The sequence below is a fragment of the Chlorocebus sabaeus genome, chromosome 3 (assembly GCF_047675955.1).
Source record: "Chlorocebus sabaeus isolate Y175 chromosome 3, mChlSab1.0.hap1, whole genome shotgun sequence".
Lineage (NCBI taxonomy): Eukaryota > Metazoa > Chordata > Mammalia > Primates > Cercopithecidae > Chlorocebus > Chlorocebus sabaeus.
Window position 1 is genome coordinate 29,236,303 of NC_132906.1, and position 22,398 is coordinate 29,258,700.

A 22,398-nucleotide genomic window follows, 5' to 3' on the forward strand; every position below is an offset into this window, starting at 1 on the left:
CTCTGGCATTGTAACTTGTTGTTTCAGCCCTGTGACCATTAAAAATCCACTAAAATTTAGACGGGTTTATCCCTACCCTCACCTCTGGAAGATTACTTCTTCTGCTGCCCTGCCAGGATTGAATGCAATTATGAGGGTCTTCTCTTTGAAAGGGTTTGTTACATACTGGAATTTAGTTTACTTTGATTCCTTTGCTTTCTGGTGGGAAATAAAAATAAAAATAAAAAATAAAAAACTGCTAGCATGGGAGCAACAGTGTCTTGCAGCTTTCTACATCCTAATCAGGTTGCTTGTTGTTTTTACTTGCTAGATTTTCTTCTCCTTGAAATAATATTATAATTTCCTCTAGAAAAAGAGGAGTCTCTGAACCCTTCAAAGCACCTAGTAATACTGTCTCATACATGGACGGATCTCAGTAAATGTATATTAAAGCTATATGAATAAAATAATAGAATATCTCAGTGCAAAATAATTTTTAAAATATAGAAATGGCAGCACAATTCTGTTAAGAGAGAAAGCGTTTCCAGTTCTTTCCCCTATATCCTCGAATAAACCCATATGATATGCTCTTTCTGGTGGATATTTAATGATGCTCCTAATTATGTCCATATTCTTACCTTGGAATTGCTAACATCTTTTCCTGTTTTTTTCTTGGTAAATCCACCTTGAGTGTTTCCTAGAATTCACTGTCTATTTCATTCTTATTGGTGTAGCATTATTTTAATCTCTAGCACTATGCCCCTTTCATACACACATGCATGCACACACACGTACACACACATGCACACACGCACACACATGCACACACACGTGCACGCACACGCACACACAGACGCGTGCACACACACACACACACACACTACACTTTCCATTTTTATTTTTATTTTTTCACCAGTGACTTATACAAGGGTCCTTTAACTGAAACATTTATCTCTTATCTAATGTTCTTATATCTCTTCCCTCATTACCTCCCATCCTGATTTTTTATTTATTACATTGGATTTTTATTCCACTGATGCACACAGTGTTTGCAATGAGTCATTATGGCAGCTGTCTTGTTCTTGTGACTACCTAAGGCCAGCTTCTACTTAGAAGACTACAGTGAACGCTGTAGCCATGAACTGCACTGTTTCTCAGCTTCTAACTCACCATGGTCAGAGTAAGTGCAGCACATTTTCAAACTCTCCTGTAAAAAGGTTATAATGTGGAAAAATCATAGTCCATCTTATAATTGGCTCTATCTTGAATTGACTCGTTTATTTTGAATTTCTGATGATAATAGCAAGAGAAGGATCTAGAAATCAAAGGCAGACAGACGCCACTCTCAGCCATCCCAGGAGCGTTAGGATCTGCTGAGCCAGCGGAGGAGGACATTCATTTTTCATCTCCAAAACTGTTCAACTTTTAGAGTGTGAACAAACTTCCAGACTTGGAAACGTACTTTTCTGTGAGAAAGGCGAGCAGATGTCTCGCCAGTGGCCACGTGGTGGAAGGAAAGCCATTCTGAATATCTTATGGCATGATGGTGCCTGGCCTGCTGACTGCAGGCAGCTTCACACCTCAGCCTGAGTTCTGAACCTGTCAGATGGCATGTTGGAGACACGATTTCATAAGCAGGAAAAGTTGGCTGCTCAGTAAACCTGAACCACTTGTTGAAATGCTTGAACAAAAAAGCAGGAATTATAAATGAGCTAGTTTTTAAGATGGATTGAGCCCTGCTAGATAAATAGGAAGAACTGCTCAGCACTGTCCTAAATTACTGACAAAGGAAGCTTACAGTCAATTGTAGGAAAACCTTGAGCACCGCAGCCTCCTCTGAAATTTGAGAAAAGTTGAGACTATAGTAGCCTTAGGAATATCTCTATTAGGAACATATGCAAGAGAAGAAAAGGACTAGGATGCATTACCCATTTTAATGACGGCAACTTACTCAGTAATCACCTAAGCACATAAGCAGAATTCTAGTTTTGTGTGTGAGATGTTTGGCATTAAGCCAAATACTCAGTTGCCCTCTACCTGGATGGGTTCTCCAGTAACAGGATTCATCACTTCCTTTGCAGAAATTCTCATCCCCAAGGCAAAATTAGCCACTCTTTGAGCATGGCTTCCAGTAGGCACTGGTATGCCTCCTACCACCATATAAGCATCTCCTATTGTTTCTACCTGTAAGGAAAAAAAAAATGGGTATTCAGAGGGTTTCCTTCATGCACTAAACATGTCACTATGCTTTTTTTCATTTTGCATATATTGACAAAGGGACTATATTAAAGCTGGTGATTGACTCTTTGCTAAGGGTATGAGGAGCATGAAGCAGGAGGTGAGAAGGAAAAGGACACAGGAAACAAACATGAAAGAGCCAAAAGGCCTTTCTGCTTTGGGCGGAAACAAATTCCAGAGAAGAGGAAGGTCCTGGGGTAGTCATGTGATGCTATATATGAGATAACACATTGTTTGGATTCGACTTTCTGCTGAATTTAGGAGTAGGAGAACGATGCTCTAGGGCAACAGTGTTTGCCCTTCAAGGGCACCAGAGTGCTATCTTAGCACTGAGTATTGTAAAAAGAATTCCTAAAAACTAGAATTCCTAAAATACTTCCTGTTCCCTTTCAGCTCTTATTCTGAGCCCACACTCATCCACACCAAACCCCAGACCAGTGAAGACAGAGGCAAAGGAAGACTTAGAATCAAGCACTTGCCCTGCGTGAGCACGCCGTGTAACACCCCACACTGCACAGACGCTTACTTTATAGACTGCGTGCACACTGGTTAATCTGTCAAACTTGGAGTACATGGAGTTCAGCATGTTCACTATGTGTATAGGTTCACAGGCAGCACAGATGTCAGTAAATGTCACCACATCGCTGAAAAGAATCGTGCAGCTTTTAAATTCTCCTACAGCAGAAACCAGGTATCAGTGAGAACCAAGGAGATAGACTAATAAGTCCATGAATTCTGGATTCAGAGGCCCTTTGAGAATCAAACCTGCCTGTGGCTTGTGGGAAAAGGAGCCAGACACCATTCCCCATTCAGCATCACTCAGCAAACGTTTACTGAGTGCTCGCTGCAAGCTAGTCACACTAGGAGAATCATATCACAGGGGGCAAGCAGACCAGGCCCTCGCCCCCAAGGAGCCCGCAGTCGAATGAAGGAGACAGAAAAGTGAACAAATGCTTCTAGTAAGATGCAACCAGTGCTGTGGGAGGACAGAAAGGGTCCCTAGTAAGTGGACCAAGCAGAGCCTGAGCTACAGGAGACCTGGGGACAGGGCTGACAGAGACTGGTCACTGTGAAGTGGTAGCTCCCCGTCTTTGTATGACAGGGAAGCTACCTTGTCCTCAACACTTGCTCGTAAGTCATGCCCCTGATTCTACCTTGGCCCCCATTCATGCTAACTTCCACATAGCAACCAGATGCCCTGTTTAAGTCAGGTCTCCCATTCTTCAATCTCCAATCTTTCATGATTCCATCACACTGAGAGTGCAACCCAATGCAACCCAGGCCTGACCCTGGCCTACAGAGGAGACCCCCCACCTCTGTCCCTGCCACCTCTCTGACCCCATGTCCCTCCGGCTCCCTCCACTCTGACCACACTGGCCTCATGGGGTTTCTCCAACATGCCAAGTGCCTCCTGCCTTCGGGCTTCTACACCGAAGAAAAGAGGTGTTTCCTCTGCCTGACACTTTTCTCAAATATCTATAGGGCCTGTTACTCACATTTCAAATGTAACCAACTCAGTGAGAATTCTCTTGACCACCCTGTATAAAATAGCCCCTAGACTGGCTATCCTCTTACTTGATTGCCTTCCGCCCACTCCATACACATGTGATATTATGTATATATGTGTGTGTGTGTGTATGTGTGTGTCTGTATGTGTGTGTGTGTGTGTGTGTATATATATATTTGAGACAGAGTCTCGCTCTGTCACCCAGGCTAGAGTGCAGTGGCACGATCTCGGCTCACTGCAACCTCTGCCTCTTGGGTTTAAGCAAATCTCCTGCCTCAGCCTCCTGAGTAGCTGGGCTGTCCTACAAGCACACACCACCATGCCCGGCTAATTTTTTGTATTTTTAGTAGAAACAGGATTTCACCATGTTGCCCAGGTTGGTCTCAAACTCCTCAGCTGAGGCAATCCGCCAGCCCAGCCTCCCAAAGTGCTGGGATTACAGGCGTGAACCACTGCGCCCGACCCGATATTTTGTATGGAATGGTTTATTTGGTTTTTGTCTACCTCTGCATTAGAACACAAAGCTCCATGAGATGGGAGACTGTCAGTTTAGATCTCTGCTGTATCCCAAGCACCTAAAGCAGGGCCTGGCACATAGTAGATGCTCAATAAATATTAAGTGAGTGAATCAATGACTCCTTGAACGCAGCCGGGTGCCTTCTTTGTTAGTTAAGCCTCTAATTGTAATTCCCCCTTCGTGAAACTTTCTCTTCTCCTTGGCTTCTGGCCTATCATCCTCTCTTCATATTCCTCCTAGCTTTCTGATTTCCTTGTTTTATATCTTTCCTTGGCTTCTCAACCTTCTTAAGTACTAGATGTTCCCTGAACAGTAATACTCCGCTCTCTTCTCACTTCCTGTCCTCTAGGTGATCTTATCCACCATTCACAGAGTCTATGATTAACCCCGCCCACCTTGCAATAACTCCCAGATGTATAGCTCCATGCCACAATGTTCCCTTGAGCTCTCACTAAGATTCCTACCTCTGATCATCCTATGTGGAGTATCCCACAGACATCTCCAGCTCAGTGGTTCTAAAATGGACCTTATCACTCTCCCCCAACCCTGCTCTTCTTTCTGGCCCTGCCTTATGGTAAATCATCCCATTTTTCCATGCAAGAAGCCTCAGACCCATGCCTGCCCTCTCTGTCTTACCTTCTCCATCTGGTCAGTGGGGAAATCCTGCTGATTCTTCCTTAGGCTGCCCTAGTTCAGGCCTCTACCATCAATCAGCTGCGCCCTTAAGGGCTTTCAGCCCCACCTCACGTATTCACTACACTGCAGCCCAAATTGGATTTATAAAACTCATCATGTCACTTCCATAATAAGAGAAGAAACTTCAATGAATTCTCACTGCCTACAAAATAAAAGACAATTTCCTTTTCCTTAACAGTCCAGATTAATCACTGCATCACCTGAACCTCAACCCTACCCACTCAGCCTCACCAGACCCCACTTTTCCACATACCTCATGCTCTGGGAACATGCCCCATGGTATTTATTTGCACATTGCCTTACCTTTGCTCTTAGTAGCCCATTCTCCGGAAATGCCTTTTTCCTCTTTGCTTGCTGAAATTCAGCCTCAAGGCCCAACTCAAGTGTCACACACTTTTGAGAGGTACCTCCACAACCCCAACTGGCCACCCTATCTCTTTCTCTCCTGACATCTCTTTATTATTAATTTCCTTGTCCCCGTGTTGCCATAGCACCTTATGTGATGGAAAGAGTATGGATTTTGAAGTTAGATGGCCTTAACACAGTTACTTTCCAGCTCTTTCACTTATCAGCTGTGCTGAATGTCAATTTGCTCAGCATTATGGCATGGGCAACACCTCCCTCATAGAAATGTTGAGAAAATTTAATGAAACAGCACATGTAAAATGTCTAACACGGATCCTGGCACAATAATTGCTCCTTAACACAGATTAATTTCTTTTCCATTGGTCATTTCTACATCCATTAATTTATTCTGCATATATCTATCAAACTCACAAGTCTGTAAACTCCTCTGTGTCCCCAGATCTGGAACAGCACCCTGGCACAGAGTAAGTTCACCAGGCATGTCTGGTGAATGAACACAGTCCCATGACAAATGGAAAGTGAGTTCAGGGTAAACACAGCATCCCTGCCTCCATAAATAGTATACTGTCCCAGAATGATCCTCAGAGGAACCCTGTGATTTAACCAGTGTGCAAGTGTATTATTTTTAGTTACAGTTAAGAATCCTACTCATTGTCACTGAGTAATGAGGCCAGTCTCAGGATACATCCTTACGTTCTTAGAGAACCTAATGTGTGTGTAGTTGACAACCATTTTTATATAATTCATATTTTACTCCTGTATTATTTTTATTATTATCAATGTAGAGAGAACAAAGCTGAGAATATACAGGTGGAGTAATTATCCCAAGATCATGTCACTTAGAAGTGACAGAACCAGAATTCAAAACCACTTCTGTCTGGCTTCAAAACCTGTGGCCCTGACCACTAAGACATACCACTTTCTGCTCAGAGGTCCCTGTGCAGGAGAGGGTGCCTTACCTGCAGACACCTTTTTGCCCTCCCTCAACTGGTTGGCCACATGTTTGGGCAGCATAGCATAAAGCAAGGTCTCTGTTTTTTTCTTTTCGGTGGCCAAGTGCTTGAAGAGGACCCATAGCTCTTCCTTCTTCTTCATTTCCAGTCGATTGGACAACTCTATCTTAGCCAGCCGCTACTGGTTCAGGAGGATGAGATCCCTGGTGGTGTCATCGGGTCGATGTCAGAAAGATGCATATTGAATCTTCCAGCTCATGCAGGCTGCGGAGCTTCGGAGAGCACAGGTACACCATGCACTGCATGGACTCCATCCAGATCATCTGGCCTTACCATCATGGAGAGAAATGCAACGATATTGTATGTCACCAGTAGGGGCTGAGACGAGCTCGCTGGACAACCAATCATCTCCCACACTGTGTGCTTCTAGTCACTGCACAGTCATGCTCCTTCTCTTTTACCCAAGGTCCATGAGACCTTACTCATCTCTCTTCTTTCCCCAGCAGCTCTGTCCATTGCCTCCATTGAAGTGGCTCCCATCTATCAAGAGCCTCCGTGCAACTGACACCAACACAAGTTTCTTGGACTTTTCTTTACTCAGCCCTTCTGCTGTTTGATGATGTTAACCAGACCCTCCTTCCTGAAATCTCACTTCCTAGGACTTCTCTGCACTGCTTTCTCTCTGAGATGTCCCCTACTTCTTTGAATTTTATTTACATTATTTTAATCTCATTCCTTAAACATTAGTGTTCCTGAAGGTTCTGTCTTGGTATTCTCGTTTAGCATCACACAGCTGCATCCTACACCATGCTGATTGAATCTGAATTTCCAGAGAAATCTTGCTTCCTGAACTCAATATGTGTATTTCTTTAAAAATAGATATGTTTGTTGTTATTGTAAAAGCAGTACTCATTCATTGGAGAAAACAAAAAAAAGTGAAAGAAAATAGTAAAAATCACCCACAATCACACCACATGGATAATTACTGTTAATATTTTGTAGTACATCTTTGTTTTACAAAAAAAGAGGGATTACATGGCATCTTCTTTTCATAATCTGAATTTTTCACTTAAAATATATAACATATTCTTTCATAGTATTAAATATAGATATGCATCTTAATTTTTGCTGGTTACCTTGCTCATACTAACTATTAAATAATAAGTTAGTATTGATTATATTATATCTAGCTTATCATTGTATAAACAACATTGTGATGAATAAGCTTGAGGCAGTCTTTGTGTATAATCATGGCTAGTTAGTTTGTTAAAAGATATATTCTTAGACACGGGTTACTTAGACAAAGAATATGCTCATTTTTAAGGCTTTTGATACATATTGCCAAAATACCCTCTAGGATGATTGTGACAATTAATAACTCTATGAACAGTGTTTTTTTTTCTTCTGTTCTCCCTATCAGGTGTCTGTTCACGGATATCTGAACTGAACTCATCTTCAATCCCCTCCACAAAACTTCTCTTTCTATTAGTTCTTTCATTACATATGTAGTTAGTCCCTACGATGAGTCAGGCATACCGTTTTAAGCACTGGGGATACAGCAGTAACTCAAACTGACAAAAATCCCTGCCTCAAGACATTATATCATGTCTTTTTTTCAGTTAATTGCACCTTCATCACCCAGTTACCCAAGCAAGGAAGCTAATAATTATCCCAACGATTCTCTTCCACCCCCCACATCAGGTCGCCAAGTCCTGCCTTAATTATCTTGTGAGTTTATCCTCCAACTGCCACCCCAGTGCCACTGCCAGAGTTCAGCACCTTAGAGCTTCTTTCCTGCACTCCAGAAGCAGCCTCTGTCTGGCCTCCCAGGATTCATTTTCTCTACACTCTGACCCATCCTTCACACACCTCCAGAGTGATCATTCTAAAATCAAATCTGATAATGGCAGACACTTCAACATGTTTCCAGCTGCAGGATAGAGTTCAAGTCCTCATCTTGCCAGCCTCCTCTCCCATCACTCCACTGTACATCTCACTCGGGCTCCCAGAACATGTCATTCTCCCATCAGACATCCCCCCAGCTCTGCCTGTGCTTATCCCTGGAATACCTAATCATCCCTCTAATGGAAAGATAGCTCAAAATGTGTGCCCTTTCATGGCATATACAAAAATTTGCTCAAAATGAATCAAAGACCTAAATGTAAGAGCTAAAACTATAAAACTCTTAAAAGAAAACATAGAAGAAAAGTTTCATAACATCAGATTTGGCAACAATTTCTTGGATATGACACCAAAATCACTGGCAACAAAAGAGAAAATAGATAAATTGGACTTCATCAAAATTAAAATCTTTTGTGCATCAAGGACACAACCAACAGTGAAAAGGTAACACACAGAATATATCTGCAGATTATATATCTGATAAGAGGCTAATATTCAGAATGTATAAGAAATTCCTACAACTCAACCGCAAAAGCAAACAACCCAATTAAAAATGGACAGAAGACTTGAATAGATATTTTTCTGAAGAATAAGTAGAAATGGCCATTAAAGATGCTCAATATCAATAATCATTAGAGAAACGCAAATTGAAAGCACAATGAGATACCACTTCACACCCATTAAGATGGCTACTATTTTTTAAAAAGCAGACAATAAGTGTTCATGAGGATGTGGAGAAATTGGAACACTCATCCATTTTGATGGGAATGTAACATAGAGCAGCCACTATGAAAACCAGTATGGAAGTTCCTAATTTTAATAAATTAAAAATAGAATTACCATAAAATCCAGCAATGCCACTTCTGGACATATATTCCAAATAAATGATGGCAGGGACTCAAAGAGACATTTGTACACCCACACTTATAGTAGTAGTATTATTCACAATAGCAAAGTGGTGGAAGAAACTCAAGTGTCCATTGATGGGTGAATGGATACAGAAAATGTTGTATATTCATACAATGGAATACTATTCAGCCTTAAAAAGGCAGGAAGTTCGGACACATGCTACATTATGGATGAACTTTAAAAACATTATGCTAATTGAAATAGGCCAGTCACAAAAGGACAGGTACTGTATTATTCCACTTATATGAGGTATCTAGACTTGTCAAATTCATAGGAACAGAAGGTAGAATGCTGGTTGCTAGGGAATTGAGGAAGGACAAATGAGTTATTGCTTAATAGGTAGAGTTTCAGTTTTGCACAATATAAAAAAGGTTCTGGAGATGGGTGGTAGTGAAGGTAGTACAACATGTGAATGTGCTTAATATCAATGAACTGTACATTTACAAATTATTAAAATGGTAAATTTTGTTATGTAAATTTTACTCAATTAAAAACAAAACGTGTGCCCTACTAACAGTGAGTTAGATGATCATGTTACTATATAAAATACAGACATTAATTTAATACCAATAGTACCTCATGCATTCTGAAAATTTTGGTAACATCAGAATTTTATAGTTACATAATGTATATAATTTTATAATTATGTATGTAACTATATTATATATAGTTTATGTCTAAACCAGAGATGGTGGAGGAAATAAAATACATTCTTTACAGATCAAGTCAAGTGGAAAGGTCAGAAAAAAGAAAACGTGTTCTCAACGTAGCCCCTACCCCACTTTTTTGGAAATTGGAAAACTTTGCGTCTTCCCTTTCTGATCAATCTCTCAAACAGGCAGGGAGCAACAGGAAAGGAGTGAGTGATTACCTCGAAATTTGAGTGTGGTCTGACTTTACCATGCTACAGGCATCATTTCTCTTCGTGTCTTCAGGACAAATGGACTGTTGATAAATTTGCAGATGCTGAAAATGTTGAAGGTAACTTGAGGATGAATGATGGAGAAATACTCGTCCAGTTGAATCTTCTGGGTTTGGAGTCCTGGCACGTACTTCTGAATGTTCACTCCAGCTTGCTTCACCTGTAGCTATCCACAGAAGACAGATATAAGACAGGAATAGAAGGTGACCCCCCCTCCCCATAAACTTCCCCTTGGAAATAATGTTCTAGCCATGTTCTGTGGCTCACTGTCGGGAAAGGGGGTCAGTAATGGAATCAACATCGTGGAAGTAATAATTTTTTTTGAAACAATCAAATCTGTGCTAATGTCTGAAAGAGAAAAGAATAGTATGAGAGTGCTCAGAGGCTTATTTCTGACTAAAGAGAAATGAGGTTACAGCTCTCTATTGGGCTAATAGTTCCTCCCTAGCTCTGAGACAACTCTCTCTCTCTCTCTCATTTGCTAATGAAGAAACTAGCAAATTCTATAGCATTGGATCTATTACCCAGGTCTGGATGAAGAAATTCATCAAGGGGGTGGGGGGATGCCTTTCACTGCTATCTCCAGTGAACACACAGAAGGAGGAAGTAAAATAGGTGTCCTTTTAATGAGTTCCTAATCAATTCAGTTGACATATATTTTATCCATGAAAATGGATTAACTATCAAACTTAAATAGTTATGCTCACAACTCTCACAGAGCAGTGGCTTGAGTTGGCATGACCCTTTCCCCATGTTCAAGATGCAGAATGTGAAGCTGGGTGGGATGGAGACATACCTGGTGGCCACAAGGATGGGAAGAATTCATGGGTAGAATTCCACCCTATCATTGCCACTGATTGTGTTCGCTGTCTGTTTATGTAGTGAATTTTAGTGTCACTTCCTTTTCCCCTTTTTTCTAATGGTAAACTTTCCTATGCTTTTACTAGTTCAAACCTCCCTTTCTACCCTATCAAGAAGCTCCTGCATTCTGGATTCTGGAGGATACCACAATACGAAAAGGAAATCAATAGTCCTGCCAGGGTAAAGCCTAGTCTCCCAAGTCCTGGGGATTTCTCAGGAACTTGAAAATCTCCACTATTCATGACGGACTATAAATCATGCTCACTTCCCTGGCTTAGCCCCAATCCCAAACTATAGAGGGAAGAGTCTCTTACTGATTCATCAAATACAATGTGGAAAGGAAAAGCGTTGCAGAATGTCTTCTCTTCAATCCAGAGTCTCTTAGGATAAATGGGCTCAAAGGCATTCATGAGATGCCCTGGACGTAGAGAAAGTGCTGATGAGAAGCAGCCCCTGCCGCCACCCTTGCACAGAGCAGAGCTCAGGATAGGGATAGTATCTTAAGTGTTTCACAAGCAAAGTGCAATCCCACTTCTTTTGCATGGGCTCCCTCAGCATCTCCAGATGGCCACGGCAATTCTTCTTCCAAATTAAAACAAACAGAAAACTTGCTACCAGGTTGAGAAGCCCTTCTGCCCCCTGCCAAGTTTCTGCCTGCCGCTGAAGAGTTTCTGGGCCAATTGAGTATGTCTCGCCATGAACACAGAGTCGGCATTGAAATGGTGACAGCCAGACAATGAGCCAGCAGAGCAGAGCGTGTGCTCCGGGCCCAGCATCAGGGACATTTGCCATGGAGCTTTTTAGACTGACAGTTTTGGGTGGCACGTGAAAATTTAACCAACAGTCCTATTTGGCAGGGGGTAGAGATTCGAAATGGAGCCTTTTTGATATGAAAATCTCCTAGACAAAGGATGTCAATTGCATGTTTGACTCACTTGCCATGGCTTGAAGGACGCAAAATGCAGCCCTTTGAGCCCTGCAGACCTTCTCCCAGATGCGTGTCACCTGGCCCATTGAGCCGTGACACAGAGCACCCTAACTCCCTTCTCCCAGTGGATCAGAGCCCTCATTCAGACTCAGGCGTTAGGTGCTAATCGTTAGACCGGCTCAGTGCCCACGGGGCTACCTTAGTAGCCTAATGCCTGCATTTTGCAAATGAGAAGATGGAGACTCTTGTCCAGGGTCACACAGCTCCTTAGGCACAGAGCCAGAAACTTGCTTTCTTGGCTCTTGATCTAGTGGCCTTGCTGGGTGACTAGGGTTGTTATCCACAGATCTCCAGTCCAGAAATGTGTCCAGATGGAGAAGGCCTGACTGCAGAAGAGGAGCTGTGGAAAATTCATTGTTCCTGATGGCACATCAGTGCTCATCTTCCTTCTCGCCACACAATTGGAGTGATTCCAATTGTGTCTCCAAACACTTTTTCTTAGGACAGGAGAGACGATGTCTCCATGTGACCCAGCACAAATAATGAGAGGCATTGGAAGGACAATTAGAGTCTGGCATTTTAAAGTTAAAAACCATGGCCGCCAAATCCAAGTGTTGCAGAAACTAGTGCCATGATAATCGCAGAGGGCTTGGCCCCGTCAGTGTACACTGGCAGCTACTCCTGAGAATCAAGCAGTCTTTCTGATCTCAGAGCTGAGCTTGGGAGAACCACTCACATACCTTTTCCAAACATGACTATGCTTCTCACAACATCCCAGTGGGATTTTTTCACAGGACAAGCAGAAACATTCAAATATTTCTCCTTCATCCTGAGGAAAGCTGCCTGGAGGGCCTGCAGATGGTAGGGAGATAGGCACCTGGTCACGTGACTGGAGAAGCACAAACCCCATTTGCTGTGATGGGGTCCACCTTTAAATAAGGAACTGTGCCATGGCCAGAGGAACAGCATGAGGGCTTACAAGATCAAATCTACCAAGATTTTAGCGTTCCTGATATTTTTAAATCAAATTAGTCCTCATACTATTTCTCTATCAAAGAAAGCCATAACTTTTTAGAAAATCTCAAGACGGAACTAAGATGCTATCTGGCAAGAAAATCATGCACGAACATTTCTTCCTGTGGTTGAAGATTCCTCAGTGAACAGACTCTGAGGTGGACTTTGAAAATACTCTAAGGAATCACAGACTAATCCTAATCTGAGTATTTTCACAAGCTATGGTCATGGAGAGCTGTTCACCTAATGTACGTGGTAACCTAAGCAGGTAATGGTCACCCTACCAGGTGCAACTGAGGTGGCCAACTACAGGGTCTTGAGTTGACTCAGGACCTATGAATGGTTCCAGCTGCAAAAGTGGGCCCTGAAGACTGGAAAGATCAATTTATTTGAGGAAGATTGAAAAAAAAGCCATCAAGTTCAAATTTCAAATCCTTCATATGGTTATTCTTATAGGTGAACAATTTTCCAGGCTCAGGTACATTCCAGAATGCTTCTCAGTATATATCCACTTAACCTTAACCCAGCAATCCTCAACTGGGAATGATTTTATCCATTACCCCCACTATGCGGACACTTGGCAATGCTAGCAGATGTTTCTTTTTCTTTCTTTCTTTCTTTTTTTTTTTTGTGCCACAAATGAAGGGATGAGGTTCTACTAGTAGGAAAAGACCAGGGATGCTGCTAAGGACACTATAATGTAAAAGATACACCATCAACACCAAAGAATTGTCTGGTTCAAAATGTCAATTGTGTCAAAATTGAGAAGCTCTGCCTTAATTCCACTATTAGAAGGTCCAGACGGTCACCCATCCAAGCACTAACCAGGACCAACCTTGCTTAGCTTCCAAGATCAGTCATGTTCAGGGTGATATAGCTGTAGACACTCATAAGTGGGAGTTGAACAATGAGAACACATGGACACAGGGAGAGGAGTATCACACATTGAGGCCTGTCAGAGGATGAGGGGCAAGGAGAGGGAGAGCATTAGGACAAATACCTAATGCATGTGGGGCTTAAAACCTAGATGACAGGTTGATAGGTGTAGGAAACCACCATGACACATACATACCTATGTAAAAAACCTGCACGTTCAAAACATGTAACCCAGAACTCAAAGGAAAATGTAAAAAACAAAAACAAAAAAATCAAAAGGTTCAGTTGATTCTGTTGTTTGCATAGATTTTTCCAAGACTGATAGCTCTACTTAAGTGCAACTGTTCTTTCTAAAGGCATAGCAAACCCAGTACCTCTTGGTCTCTCTCGATGCCCTGACTGTCTTGTAGCCTTTTTGACTTTGCCTTTCTCTTCTTCCTGTGAGCCTTCAGAAACACAACATGCTCCTTCTTCCCTGTCTTCTCCACTTCTTCATTCATGTCAAGAATGTCCATGGTTACCTCAATGTCAAAGAAGTTTTTGGCCACAGCCTCAATGATACCTGCAGCAGAAGGACACTTATTGTTGAGGGATGGCCAAAGGCAATTGTATCAGCAAAAATCATAAAATAATCAAATTGTAAAACTTCTGATGAATATTCTGAAGTTCACCAAGCCCAGGCCCTGCTTCAAATCAGACATCAGCGACAGCCAATTAAATAAAAATATGCAGAGACTGAAGTTATATATGTTTGGATACCAAATATATCCATGCCACTTTAATTTCTAGTTTAGCATCTATTCATTCGTTTGTTATTTCAGGTAGGCATTTAACTCATTAAACAAACAAATAAACCTAGAGATAATGTAAGCAAAATTCAGTTGTAAAAGCATTAAGGATCAAGTTTTTAAAAGTGTTCCTCTGGACATCTATCCCAGGGTTATATACAAAATATAGGGAAAGCGCCGGGCGCAGTGGCTCATGCTTGTAATCCCAGCACTTTGGGAGGCCGAGGCGGGTGGATCATGAGGTCAGGGGATCGAGACCATCCTGGCTAATACAGCGAAACCCCATCTCTACTAAAAATACAAAAAATCAGCCAGGCATGGTGGCGGGCGCCTGCAGTCCCAGCTACTCAGGAGGCTAAGGCAGGAGAATGGCGTGAACCCAGGAGGTGGAGCTTGCAGTGAACCGAGATCACTCCACTACACTCCAGCCTAGGGGGACAGAGTAAGACTCCATCTCAAAAAAAAAAAAGAAAACATATATATATAAAGCATGCATGAAGATGTTCATGATAGCATTGTTTACAAAAGCAAAAGATTAGTATCAATGGAAAATTTAATAATAGGAGATTAGTTAAGATAATCACAATATGGAATATCATTCAGCCATTTAATATGTGGTTTTAAAGATTATGTGGAAACATGTTTTTTCTACAATGCTAAATGCAAATAAAGAGTTGATACAAAATAATATATGCAGAATTATCACAGCTATGTAAAAACCTGTATAATTTAAATACGTTGAAAGAAAAATACAAATTATTTGTTTTTGTGGAATTTTGGAAACTTATTTTAAAAGCTCAAGGACTTTGGGAGCAGTGGTCAAGACGATATGAAGTCACACATTCTAAGAGAGTTTTAACTTCTTCCCTGTAGCCAGCTATTAGCCATCCTGGAGAATCTGTGGGGAAACTTTCCTCACTTCAGAAGCTCCATAGCTCTGCGGTCAGCTAAGCCATTTCCATACCTGGTACAATATGGCACAGACCACTTCTATCTGAGTAGTAATGGAGAAACATGTTCCCATCTGCTCCTCTCTCCACACGAAACGATGGTGCATGCATCTCCTAATTAAAAGACAGACATTTTTCCCAGTGGACACAAATTGTGTAAATTATGCTTTTGAGGCTTTGTGAAACAATAGTATTTATCCATTACATCCTACGGAACTATATCCCAACCCTCTGTCCAATCACATAAAAATTCCTACTGTTTCTGCTCCTGTATGTCAGGAATTTTATACTGTACCTACTATACTTTAAACAACCCTATATGGCAAGTACCAGTTCCATGTTAAGAGGAAGAAACTGAGGCTCAGGGAAGGTAAACCTAGGTTAATGGTAGAACAACATTTGATTCCCAAATGAGCCTTTGCACCGTGCCATGCTGTTTCTACCCATATTCCAAAAGCAGCTGTCTGCTGGTAACAGGAAGCCTTAGTGAGTTTCCGCCACACTTGGCCTGTGACCAAGTGACCACGGGCATCTTCACTTTCCAACACATCAGGGAATCAGAGAATTTGCACACAGTAAATGAGATGTATACCAGGAAAGAAGAATAGAGACTTTGCCTGGGGGAGTCTCTAGCTAGTTAGTAGACAGTTCAGTACCCTGGACACACAGCTTTTGGCCATGAGGGAATAGGTAAAGGAGATGGGTTCCTTCCAAGATCTTTGTCGTCTTCCGTGATGAAAGGTTGTTAGTTAAAATGGGTTTCTTTTTTTTCCCCAAATACTTTTTTATCTTTTTTTTTTTTTTTTTTAGATAGGATCACGCTCTGTTGCCCAGGCTGGAACGCAGTGGCACGATCACGGCTCACTGCAGCCTCTGCTGCCTAGGCTCAAGTGATCTTTCCACCTCAGCCTTCTGAGTAGCTGGGATTACAGGCACGCCACCACCATGCCCAGCTCCTTTTGTGTGTGTGTGTGTGTGTGTGTGTGTGTGTGTGTGTGTGTAGATGGGGGCTTTGCTGCATTGCCCAGGCTGGTCTCAAACTCCTAGGCTCAAATGATCTTGTCCACCTTGGCTTCCAAAAGTGCTAAGATTACAGGCGTTAGTCACCATGCCCAGCCCTCAAATACTATTTTTTTTTATAATTCCAAAAGTGTGTACCTAGAGAAAGTGTATGTATTTATTTGTATGTATGTGTGTTTACATCTTGACAAAATGTAAAGAGTAGTTGAGGCAGCACATATAAAAAGCATCAATAAAATAGGAAATTAACAGTTAATTTAAAAATTATATCCAAATCCTACATAGTGAAAATAAAGTAAAAGAAAGTCCACGTGATCCTGTTCATGCCCCTCCCTCCTTAGCCCCTGCCCAGAGACACTTCCAAAAGTTTGTGCTTTTAGTTCTTCTGGTCAGTGTCACTAAGTCTCTAAATAATATAGTTATTTCTTGTACTTTTATACTTTCATTTCTTATACTTTTATTTCTTATACTTTTATTTCTTGCTTCAAATAGGGCTTTTTAAAAGTGGAGAATCAGGGCAAAGAATAACAGAATAAAAACAATTTTTCCTAAAGAGAAAATCTATAATTTGCCCAGAATAAAGCACGATATAGCTGTTAGGTAACATTACAGAACAGAATAGAAAGCCCAGAAATAAGGCTGTACACCTAAAGCCGTGTGATATTTGACATGTGTGGGTTTGGATCCAGCTCAGCCACCATGCCTGGGTGATTTGGGGACAGTTACTTGACCTTTCTGGACCTCAGTTTTCTCATCTGTATAATAGGAAAAATAAGACTGCCAACTCTAATGGCATCAGGAAGATAAGTCAATGTTGACACATGGCTTAGCCCAACACCTGCCTCATAATTAGCACTCAATAAAGGTTAGCTAAAGCATAAGAAGATTAAAGGCTCAGTTATAACCAGAAACGTATGCCTCAAAGGCACTGCCAAATTACTAGACAGACACAAAAAAAGTGAACATTATCTTAATTTGTTATTTTTGCCTGAAGAGACAATCTATAATACTTTTCCCAGAATAAAGCACTATATAGCTGTTAGGTATCATTGCATGTATCTTCTTCCAACTTGTATATTATAATATTTAAATATTTTATTTATCTCATTATATGCAAAATGTCCTCAAATACCACTAGAGAAGTTCTATTCTATTGCTTCTCTAGCACCACTTATAAGTGAGAGCTAAACATTGAATACATATGGACATAAAGATGGCAACAATAGACACTGGGGACTACTAGAGGAGGGAGGAAGAGATGGGGGTCGAGGGTTGAAAAACTATTGGGTACTATGCTCACTACCTGGGTGTCAGGATGAATCATACCCAAACCTCAGCATCATGCCATATACCCATGTAAAAATCCTGCGTCTGTACCCTCTGAGTCTTTTCCAAAAAATTGAAATTATAAAAAAGCAAAGAAAAAAAGATCATAGAATAAAAAAATATATGCATTATAAAAATATTAAAAGGGCCTAACTGTATTTCTTTATATTCTGATTGTTGTGCTTTAGCTAAGAAATTGAAAGGAAGTTGTCATGCAAATTATCGTAATTATTAAACTGGCCATATTGAACAGAGAGAAAAGAAAGGGGAAGGAATAGAGTTATTATTTATTTAAGGAAAGCTGATTTTTCTGGACTGATTACAATGCTAGAGACTTTTACATCTTATCTCTCGTAATCCACATATTGCTATGAGGCAGGTTATTTTTTTCCCTACTTATTTCTTTTTGTCTCTGTTTGTGTCCAATACCTTAAAAAGTGCTTGATACATACTCTCACTCAATAAATCTTGGTCACCCAATAAATATTATTAAATAAAATACATTGAGATTCAGAGACGGCAACTAACTTGCCGGAATTGCACAGCTGTTAAGTTGTAGAGCCAGTGGGACAGCCTCATGGGCCCATCTGACCCCATAAGCAGGGCTCTTTCCACTCCCTCTACCCTTGACTAGTTCACATGATAACAATAGGACAGGCCTGGCTATTCATGCCCAACTATTCATGACTCGTAATTGAAGTTAGTTAAGGCTTCCAAGCCTCTGATTCCTTATATGAAAAATGGAGAAAATAATACTTTTCCCATGTATCGTCTATGGGGAGTGTAAGGGTTGTTGAGGCTGTTTAACATCCACAATCCCATTTTGTCCCCATGACAACCCGGAAAGGGTAGATATGAACACCAGGATAGAAATGGTGAAGGAAGATCTCGGTGAAGTATAAAGGCCCTAAAATTAAACTATTTTCTATAAAGTAATAAACTATTATTATGATATATATAAATGCTCTTTCACCTTTTCTTGTCTAAAAAATAAAAGAGAATCTAGATGTTTGAATTTCCAGTGACCTCTACAAACAAGAAACCCAAGGAAAGAACTCCAGGAGGGCATATCCCAGTAGGGAAATTAGTTTCCTAACACCTCAGTCGGTCACCCATGGGTTAATCAGAGTTGGATGGTTTCTGATTCTGGCTCTTAGCCCTGTCAAATCTTCCCTTCTGATACATGAATAACATGAATCTGGCTGCGTACGCAATTTATCAGCTCCATCCTGGCCAGGAAACCTTAGGAGAGCTTTTGCAAATGCACTGAAACCTGACTGTTTTCCAGCCTTTGTTCCAGTTGTAATCAGTCTCCAGGATTTAATTCCAAATCAACACCGCACCCTATCTGAAAAGGCCATCCCTTCGGTTTTTGTGAGCCAGTTTATAAAAGTGGCCAGCAGGTGTTTCTTTTTCATTCTCTTCCAAAAAGAACTCCTGGGCCCACCAATACCAGGTACCAAAGATTCTGCAGATGGGAAGGTTCTCCTACAACTGCACCTCTGTAGGGGGGAGGCGGGGAGCTGGCCCAGGACTGCCACAGTATTTGCTTCCTCTTGGGCAGCCAAGACCAGACTCAAGTGACCTTACCTGATAAGAGAGTGCCAGGTAACTGTGGAGGGCATCCAGGTTTCAATAAACTCCATGAGATTTCCTCCCAGTGTCCGTAGCATCCTGTTATAGCCAGACATCTTACAGAATTGAAAGAAGTATTCTCCAAAGAGTTTCAGGATGGCTTCCATGGAGACACCTGTAGAAACCAAAGTATACCCCCTAAATAAATCCCCTGGGTGGTGTGTGTTGTCCTTTGCGTGGTCTTCATTTATTTCCAGAGGGTTCACATCCTGGCTGTGTGACACTATTGAGCTACTCTCTAAGCCGTCACTTGCCTCATCGGTAAAATGCCAATAACCACATTGATGTCATGGGGCCTTTGTGAGGAGCCCAGTGCAGCCTGGCACTGGGTAGGTGTTTGTGAAATACGAGTCCCATGACAAACATTTCCTCAAAGTCAAGAAGGGGATGCAGAGATGCCATACCTGCTTAGCTGCTGAAGCCAGTACCCAGAACAAGCTTCACTCTGGGTGGGGAGGGCACGGCACTCCACGATCACTCCCAACACCTCCCACATCTTTAAATGTAACAGTCTCTAACAAGACTACAGGGATGTCTCTGAGAAATAACTAATACACAGTGAAAAACCTATGCCTTCAAGGCTATAGGATCCTGATTTACCAAAAAGATGATACCAAATACTTGCAGCGACATTTCCTTTCTCTCTTGACCTCATCAGATCCTGGCCTCCCTGTGAGGCCCAGTGTTCACATTCTATTCTCCATAAAGATTTCTCTGAAGAGTCCAGGTCACACGGAATTCTGTCTCCCTAAATGTTGCATTTTTTTCTTCCTAATTCATGGTAATTCTGGAGAGAAGCAACCTGGTCCTATATGTTTTCTGTGCTAAACACAGTGTAGGTGACTGATGAACACCTGGAGGTAGATTTGCAGCGTTAGCTGGGACTGCTGCTCACCTCCCTGCTCCCCAGGCTGCACTGTTGGAATAGACAGTGGGCAAGTGTCCACTTTATGGGAGAGACGGCAAATATTTTAAAAGAATATTTTATAGTTCTGACAACACACATTAATTATGGTTCTGTTACTCAATGTTTGCCCAGCTCTTATAAGGTAGCTAACCTTATTATCATGTCCTTTTTACAGCTGAGCCTATGGGGGCTGAGTCATCTTTGTGAATTGACTCCAGTCACATAGAGTTGCAGAGGCCAGATTTGTTGAAGAGGCTCCAACTCTAAGTTCAGCGCTTTTTGTACCACATCCCCCAGCCTCTGAAGCAGCAATGAGAGAAGCAAGGAGTCTCCCCAAGGCAAGGGCTGCTTATGCATTGGCATCATTGACACGGGAGAGAGGGCATCCATCCATGCTGCTGGTCTGGAGCTCCTGTGAGAAACGCCCTCTTATTTATAATGGGGTTGTGACACACGTAAGTCCTGGGGGCTGGGGCAAATGTCCGTACTGCCCAGGTTTATGGAAGGCCTGAAGAGCTCACCATCACCAGCATCTGTGGTTACATCCTTGAAAAACTCTATGATGCTCTGGCTGGATTTGAAATTCACAGCAAGGGACATTCCAGGTCTCATGAGCTATCCAGGGCTAAATCCTACAGAGGACAGACCAAGGAGGTCTGGGCACTCTCCAGACCCTGCTTGCTTCCTAGGATGGTCTGAAGAGCAGTTTCCCTACAGCTCATAATCCACAGCCAGACCATGGGGCAGATCATTGTTCTGTAATCTGAGCAGGATAGAGTCCCCACTGAATTGGTCTAGTTTTGTCAGAGATGAATTGTACATATTTTCCAAGATGAGTTACACGTATTTTCCAAAAATTGATTAGTCCGATCTGAATCTAGACGAAGCTTGGGATGGTAAAGGAGCCAGTGGTAATGGCCTGTGTTAATTGCCTCCGTTGGATTCTTCGCTTGTGGGTGCATCCTGGCTGGCTGCAGGCAGGCTTGTCTATACCAGTATTCAGGGGCCACCTGCTAACCCCTAGGGGATCTGAGACAGATTCTACCACGTTCCTTTCCAATGCTTGAGTCTCTGGGAGGAGAACTGCTAAAAGGTAAACAGACAGATGGGAAATTGTCCTTCTGCTCTCCTGCTTCCATCCCTCTGTTACCTCTAAATCTAGCTTATTCAGACTAAGAAAAAACAGCTGTGCTGTGCATCCTGGCAGCTGGAGCTCTGAGCAGGTGCATCCTGTTACCTGCCAGGAAAAGCAGGGGTCCCAGTGGCCCCCCTTCTCCCAAGAACCTCTGCCAGGAGGACTGGGCTGCCTGTAAGCCAAGCAAAGTTATATTCAAGTGAGAGTGGCAGCTTTGGGTAAAAGACTGCCTGTTTGACTTTTAAATCTTTAAACTTACAAAAATCCATGAAGCTGTTTGTTCCAGGCTCTGGTTATTTTGTTTGTGGATGACCAGCTCTGTTAACAGGAAAGGACGTCTGGCTGAGAGATGAACTGTTTCCGAAACAAGGATCTGGCGTTTGAGCGGGGTGTTTTCCACCTGTAACGGGTTTGGAGCTTTTTCTAGAATTGTTAGTTGAGAATGCTTGTCCAGCAGAGAATAAAGCCCACTTTTTAAAAAAAATCAACACCTGTCTTAGTCTTTTATACAGTTTCACCTCAGTGTATTTAAGATTCTAAGAGCCCGCTAAGTCATAGAGTATCCAAGATATATAAGAAATAGTTAGAAACTGCAAGAAAGAACTAAACTAAAGTGCCTTAAAATGTTTTTTGATAGTGCAGGGGACAATTTATGCTATGCTTAGTATTCTTTCATGTTAAGAAAGAAGGGAAAACAGGAAATAATCATCAATCTGCCTACTTGTGCAAAATTAAACACCTGAAGGATAAACCTGGATCTATTGAGATTGGTTACCTACAGGACATTGGTAGGGAATGGGGTGGAAAGATTAGAAAAATTGTGGAGTTGGGGAAAACGACATTTTTCTGAGCATAACTTTTTGAACAGTTCTGGTTTGGGGGGTCATGTTAATGTTTCATATGCTTAAAACAAATAAAATATAAGATCAACAAGGATAGAGAAAACCCCTAAGATGGAATACAAACAGA

The 22,398-nt window shown here is 41.8% G+C and overlaps 1 protein-coding gene across 1 annotated transcript in view; it reads right to left on the bottom strand.

Moving 5' to 3' along the window:
* Positions 1-1,381: 1,381 nt before the first annotated feature.
* The window catches only part of LOC103214549 (guanylate cyclase soluble subunit beta-2-like), a 47,604-nt gene continuing 26,587 nt past the window's right edge, over positions 1,382-22,398 (bottom strand). Inside the window, 13 exon segments of the mRNA XM_073014551.1 lie at positions 1,382-1,660; positions 2,017-2,163; positions 2,744-2,892; positions 6,263-6,478; positions 6,481-6,498; positions 6,501-6,584; positions 9,939-10,155; positions 11,165-11,268; positions 12,519-12,630; positions 14,043-14,230; positions 15,421-15,520; positions 19,343-19,386; positions 19,389-19,502. Coding sequence (XP_072870652.1) covers positions 1,382-1,660; positions 2,017-2,163; positions 2,744-2,892; positions 6,263-6,478; positions 6,481-6,498; positions 6,501-6,584; positions 9,939-10,155; positions 11,165-11,268; positions 12,519-12,630; positions 14,043-14,230; positions 15,421-15,520; positions 19,343-19,386; positions 19,389-19,502 — 1,772 coding nt within the window.